A 6,868-nucleotide genomic window follows, 5' to 3' on the forward strand; every position below is an offset into this window, starting at 1 on the left:
TTACCCCTTCCCCACTATGGTGTGGTGTCATTGTGCTTGGCTCTTCACTGTTGCAATTCTTCGGGGAATAGTGATCTCAGCAGTAAACTTGAAACATACTAGGTGAGGTTAAAAAGTGCTATGTAAAATGCTGTTAGGAGCTACCTCTTATGTGACCACGAATCATGGATTTTCCTGGTGTTTATATACAGAAAGTAACAATGGCATAAGTAGATTCTTATTTTTACTAGCCACAGAACCAGCCTGGCTGCGATGAGGCTTCCTTCTCCTGGTGGGATGTGTTATTTCTTTTTTGGGGGGAGGGAGGCAGGGGGGCTGATGTTCTAAATGGAGGGTGCATTACATTGAGGGTGTGCAGCACCCTGGCAGGGGTCGGGTGCTGGGGAAGGTGTGCAGGCTGTGCAACCACAGTGCTGCTGCCCTTTGAGTCTGGGGAGCACAGACTTCTTGGTGTGTTCTCAATAGCTCTGTTGGGTTGATTGTCCCCTTTGCACTGCACTGCGTGTGCAAGAGTGATGACTACCAGGCATCAAAACCTGTTAGATTGCAGTAATAAAGCAGAAAGAGCATAAAAAGCTGCTGAACTGCTTGTCCTGAAGCATGCTGTAGCCCCAGCCCTTCCAAACGTTGGTGAGGTGCAATGGAGCCTGACTTTGGGCATGTTAGAGCACCCTTGAATCAGAAGCCCTGCGGATACTCAAGCAGCAGCTCTCCTTCCAAGCTACTTACGTGTCCAGTAAAGCTTTATAGTCTTGCACTCCTGAAATGAGATTGGCGGCAAACCTGCAAGTAGCAGATAGAAGTGACATCAGTCTTTTGTCATTTGGCAACACCGGGCTGTTTCTAAGAGACAGAGGAGAGCCTGAATGATTGATGACACACCATAAGGAGAGAAAGTCTTCTGGCTTGGCAAGAAGAGCTCCCCGCCCCCACCCAAAAGCTAAATTAATTTATGTCAAGAGAAATATGAAATCCTAGAGATGGTCCCTTCAAATGGTTAAACAGACTACCACAGGAGGAAGCCTGAAAGCATTTATTTAGAGAATGGGAGCAGAGGCTGAATATTTAATAGAATCCTTAACATGGGTTTCAATATCAATACTCATAAGCTGTCCAATTTATTAGAGTACTTCCTGTCCTAAGCAGATATTCTTTCTGCAGAGCTGTGGACAGGTGTATTATTTCCTGACACTGCCCATTTGCACTGTGTCTGAATGGGAGGCTCTGAGAAAAATATTTCCTTGTTAAAGCACGTACATTAGAAAATGCAAAGTGGAGGTTTTTCAAAAGCTGTGTGCACAATAAATTTGGTCAGTAATGAATGGAAGCATTTATAGTTATGTTTAAAGTGAAGTAAAAAGATACATTGGCTGTCTATGTAAAATGTTAAAATAATACATATCGGTTTCAAGGTTCTGACTGTTTTATAATACCATAAATTCACATGCAGTTAATTCTTTCAGTAATGAGCAGCTAGAGAGTGCTAAAAGCAAAGAGGAAAATTGCATATATGAAGGTACATTTGATCTGGTTTACTGTTTTAAAAGGAGAAAATGTTTTGGCAAAGGCTGAAGAATGGAATTCTGTTTTAAGGGTGTCTGGAGAGGTATATTCTGTGCTTGGCTACTTGTTTACCTATTTACTTTTTAAATGATCGTAATTGCCCACAACAGCTCAAAGGAGAAATGTCAGTTCAGGGCTGGGAAAGATGAGCCTGAAGGAAACAGTGTTCTTGAGGAGGACTTATTTCTAAATTCTTATTCTTAGATCCCCTGTGTTTCTGGTGCCCTTTTGGGTGCCTGAGAGGGACAATTTAATGCCAGCATGGCCTTTTCAGTTTGCAGGGTGGATACAAGTCATAGCGATGGCATGTTAAAGATTTTTTTCCTTTAAACACTGTGTCAGAAATTGGTATTTCTTTTTTCCATCTCAAAATGGTTTATTTGAATTATACAATGAAAAGCTTTGCAAATATTCCTTAAAAAAATTATAAATCCCATGCCATTTTGTTTTCATGCAATAAATGTAATAGCAATGACACTTTTATTTCTGAATATCAGTATGAGTAACTCCAGAAACACTGCCCTTGGTCAGCGTGCCTATTAGGAAATCATTTAATGGTTACAGCCCTTATTTTTTAATGAAAGTTGATTGTCTTTTTGCAAAAGCAGTACATTTAAAATATCCTTTCATTTAGCAAAAGCTGCAAAGTTGTAGTACATTACCTCAGCTGGTCATTTACATCCTTGAAATACTGACGAGCAAAGATAATTGCTGGGCTGGAATTGACTGGAAGAGCTAGCCGGTTGTTGAGGTACATATCATCCAGCCAGTAGTTAAACACCTGAAGGAAGGGGACATGAAATCTTTACGCTATGAACAACATGCAGAAAGGCAGTCTGGGGGTGAGGGGAGAGTGCTTGGTGCTGCTGGTGTCAGGAAGGGGCTCTGATTAATGGAGCCACTGAGCATTTTCAGTCTGGGCTCTGTAACCTCAGCTCAGCTGAAATCAGCCACAATTCCATAATCCTATTTTTCAATCAATGACAATTTGCAGTGTGTTCCATTAAAAAGTAAACAAAGCCCCATATTGTGGTGGTTTGGGTATTTTGTTGTTTGCTTCTCTCTACAACAAAAAAATGGAGTACAACATGCTGACTCTTGAATAGTGGTTGGGATATATTTAAGAGATGGATGGAATTTTACTAGTGATGCCTTTTCTCAGTGGGCTTCAAATATTTGTCAATGATGCCAAGATGCTCTGTCGTTAGCAAATCAGATACTGTTCTGGAGCAAGACAGAGTGGGAAAAGAATTTACTGAGCTTAATGGTTCGGTCCTGCAGATACTGGCATGTGGATAGGGCCCCTGGAGAATTCCCTCTGCGTCCACTGACACAAATGCAGATTACTGATGCTTGACCCAGACAGGCACACATATTAAATTTCTAACCATTTTTATTGAAAACATAGATGTATGGTAACCACATTCTTTTATGTCTGAGCAGAGTTTGAAGAATAATTATTTGGAAAATGGAGGCTTTCATAAAAAGATCAAATGGTCTTTATGAGTTTAGCCAGCATGCTTTGCATGTAGTAACTATAAACAACAATGAAATTATGCAAAAATAATTATGAATGCATGCATCAGTTGAAAAAGTTTTCCTCTGAGATACTTCATTGCTGTTAGAACAGATGCTTCCCCCACAGTCTCTGGAGTCTTCAGGAGAACAAGCTAGAGCTGTACTCCTGGCAAGTTAAATTCCAACTAAAAACATTTCTAGTTTATCTTAAGAATCAGGTATTTAACTTTAATAACCAGTAATTTAAAGTTGAGACACTTCAGAAAACGCTCGTACATCCTTCCTTTGTAATTTTCATGCTGTAAGTGGTTAAATGAACAGTTGTCTCCTGGCACCCTATTTGTTATCAGGAACACTGTTTAAACAATGGTTAATTTAGCCACCAAACACATGAAGTTCTATGATCAGAATAACAAAATGTGATTGGGCAGCATTTAGTAGAGCCCTCAGACTGTGGCAACAAGTAGTTCAGGAATTAAGCCTGCTTTTAAAAGAAAAGCACTGCCAGTACTGTAGCCTTTTTTTCTGCCTGCAGCAGCAATTTGGTGGAGTTTTTCTTGTGGGTCACACAACTGAAAAGTTAAGGGAGAACCACACTGCACTGACATCAGTCTGCAGCATTTCACTGAATCCATGAAACCATTCAGTGTCGCTCTTCCTTCCTGGGATGGAAGGACTTCAGTAAAATCAGTGTTTCTAGTTTTCAGCTGCCATATTCTAATGTGGTTAATGCAGGCAGGATGAACTGTGAGTTTGTGGAATGATAAAATCTATTTTATCTACGGCTTATTTAATTTTCCTGTCTTGGGAAGCAGAAAGCTGGACTTTTCTAAAGGCTGAGGTTCCAGCATGGTCTATGGGATACATATATATTTATAAGTATACTTGTGTGTGTATATTCAGCAAAGTTCAGGGTAACTACATTGGTATGGTGTGGCAATGAACAGCAAATAATAGTTTAATTTAAAAAGAGTAATTCCTATCCTAAAGGACTCCATTCCAGAATAATTTGACTGGGTCAGAACTTCGGCTAGATGGGCATGCAAGGCACTTTTCATAGCCCTATCAGAAAGCATTTTTCATTTTAATAAAAACTCTAAATCCTGTTATTAAAGTTAAAGGAAGAAATGACATCCAAAAGGGATGTAATGTAGTGCTTCCTACAGGTAGTGCTGACACCTGTGTGCATGCACCTGAGGTGCATGAATTCCCTTATTTATGTCAACAAACTGTTGATCTGAAAACATAATGATGACATGGATTTTGACATCGTTTGAAAATTCTTGCCTAATATATCTGAAATATTCATTCCCTTTTCTAGAATCTGATGTGACCCCTGTTTGCATTGACCCACTGAAAGAAAGCAGTGATCACATACAGAACATCACAAAGAGTTTGTAAATGAGCATCATCCAACACAGCAATTATTTTTCTCATCTGCATTTGCTTACCCAGTTTGTTGTCTTTTCCCTTCTTTCCTCGAGGATTTGCTGCAAGGATTCCCCCAGGCCTCCAGCAATTCCAAACTGCTCCACGATGACCTTGGTCTTTCTAAATTGCTCCTCTGGCACCAAGTGTTTCATGCACTGTAGGTACATGCGTAAGGTCTGTTGCAGTGGTGGAACTGGAAGTTTTGGCACTGCCTAATCATAAAAAAGAGAGATTAGCAAGTAATTCTACTTGTTTCCAAACTCTCCTCTTTTTTTTTTTCTTTCTTTTTTCCCCCCTTCTGTTTCTGATTAATATATTGCATCCCTTTTTCAATACGTTTATTCTGTTTCAGCAGTTGAGATGCCTGATTACTGCAAATGAAATTGTGTAACTCCAGTGGACCTTCATTAGGTCTTAAAGTGGCTGGATTTTAGGACATAGTATGTAGCTGTATACAGTACTGAAGCAGTGGTAGCTCTCCAGTAGCTGTATTTGTAGGCCTTTGGCCTATGACGATTTCAAATGGATAGGCCAGGAAACGAGTGGAAAACAGGAGAATATTCCTTGGTACAAATTCTAGAAATCCTAGGACAAACAGGCAGATAGGCGTGATGCAAGCATATAGTCTGAACTAGACTCTAGGAATAATCTTCAAATACATTAGAACATAATAAAATAATGCATTAAGAGAAGGTATTTCATTAGTAAAGAAGTGCATTTAGCTTGTGATTAGTAAAACCATGGATTAATACTTGTCTGGTTAGTAATATGACTGGTTATAAAATTGCAGAAATAGAAAACATGCAGGTCTACCTGTTTATTAGCACTGACTACATACAATCCTCAATAAACCTGTGTTTTATCCTGCCAGACCTCTCCTGTCAGCCAGTCTGAAACCCTCCTAGAAGACTTGATAAAACATTTCTGTTTATATTTGCTTTATCCTTATCCTGTTTGGAGCAGAAAACCAATGGGAAGAAAACAATCTTATGCTGTCCATGCAATTAAGATTCTTTTGTTTTTTAATGTAGAATTAACCATGTGAAGCGTAATTAGTCATTTAAAAGCCAGAGGAATTACGGGGGCAGCAGGGAAGACAAGCAAGGAAGTAATCCATGAAAGACTGGGAAAATTCAAGAGGCTGTGGTGCTCTAGGCATGGTTCCTCAGGGAGGTGGACGTGTCTCCCAGTTGAGAAACTGTCATCTAATTCAGCTGTGCTTATCCATTAATGGTTAGTGTAGACCATAAACTTTTGGAGGGTTTATTTCTCTAATTTGACTTTTGCCTGTGTCCTAAAGCAGGTAAAGGTCAGGTTTTTTTACCAGCTCTTGATGTAAAGACCTTCATTTTCACAGGATCACAGGACCATGGCATGATTTTGGTTGGATAAGATGTCTGGCAGTCACCTAGTCCCACCTGCTGCTCAGAGCAAGGCTAGCTGCAAACTCCTTTGCTAGTGCATGCAGGGAGGGAGGGGGGTGGGAGAAATGCTCTGAACAGAGGGCAGGCAGGGAGCGTCCTCTGAGCTCAAATACCAGCTCTGCCTTTTGACATTCACAGAGAAGTCCGTGCTGCATTATATTTCCCTATCTAGAAACCAAAGATTTCAGATACTCATAAGAAGTGTCATAGGATTACCTGTTATTAATGGAAACGCAAATCCAATTTAGCCTGTAATGCACCCTGGGTCTCAGAAATAAAAGAATGGTAATTCTACAGTCTCAAGCTATGTTTAGTCAGGCCATATCTCTTCTCTCATTGATTTCTTGGTCAGTGGAAATAGATGTGCCAAATAGTATTTCTTTTGGATACCTGGCTTTGGCCCTATCTTTCTGGGTAAGGGTGCAGTACAGTTCATGACTCTACTTCGGAAAAAATCTTTAAACCCAAGGGCTTCACTGCTTATAGGCATACACATCCAGCATCTTTTAAACCAGCTTGAAAATGAATCATATGTGATAGTTTGATAGTTCTCTACTATTAAGAAATAATTATATGCCATCTCTGACTGTGTAGTAATGCATCTGCTGTTGTGTAATAATATTTCACTTACTGGAATTCTTCACAGGATGTTGGGAGAAAGTGTATTTGGATATGAGAAGCACTAATGTTAGATCAAAGTTCCTGATTATAAACTGCTGCAGGCTAACTAGTGTTCCCTGAAATGAAGAAATCAGCTCTGGAACAGATGTTGGTTTACAATTATTATATTAATTTACATTAGTTTACAGCATTAAAAGCTGTTAAGTCATCTATCTTCAACCTTTTTTTTTTTCTTTTTACCCAGCAACAGTCACTTACTGTCTCATCTTTACTGCATGTATCTTTCTCTTTCTTCTGCATGTTTTTTTCTA

The 6,868-nt window shown here is 39.5% G+C and overlaps 1 protein-coding gene across 1 annotated transcript in view; it reads right to left on the bottom strand.

Moving 5' to 3' along the window:
* Nucleotides 1-6,862, bottom strand: part of CHAT (choline O-acetyltransferase) — a 30,367-nt gene extending 23,505 nt beyond the window's left edge. Inside the window, exons 1-4 of the mRNA XM_009893048.1 lie at nt 6,816-6,862; nt 4,533-4,724; nt 2,226-2,344; nt 730-783 (exon numbers count right to left, since the gene is read on the bottom strand). Coding sequence (XP_009891350.1) covers nt 730-783; nt 2,226-2,344; nt 4,533-4,724; nt 6,816-6,857 — 407 coding nt within the window. The 5' untranslated portion in view covers nt 6,858-6,862. The remainder of the gene's footprint in view (nt 1-729; nt 784-2,225; nt 2,345-4,532; nt 4,725-6,815) is intronic.
* Nucleotides 6,863-6,868: the final 6 nt, after the last annotated feature.

This window comes from Charadrius vociferus, unplaced genomic scaffold, assembly GCF_000708025.1.
Source record: "Charadrius vociferus isolate BGI_N301 unplaced genomic scaffold, ASM70802v2 scaffold429, whole genome shotgun sequence".
NCBI classification, from domain to species: Eukaryota; Metazoa; Chordata; class Aves; order Charadriiformes; family Charadriidae; genus Charadrius; species Charadrius vociferus.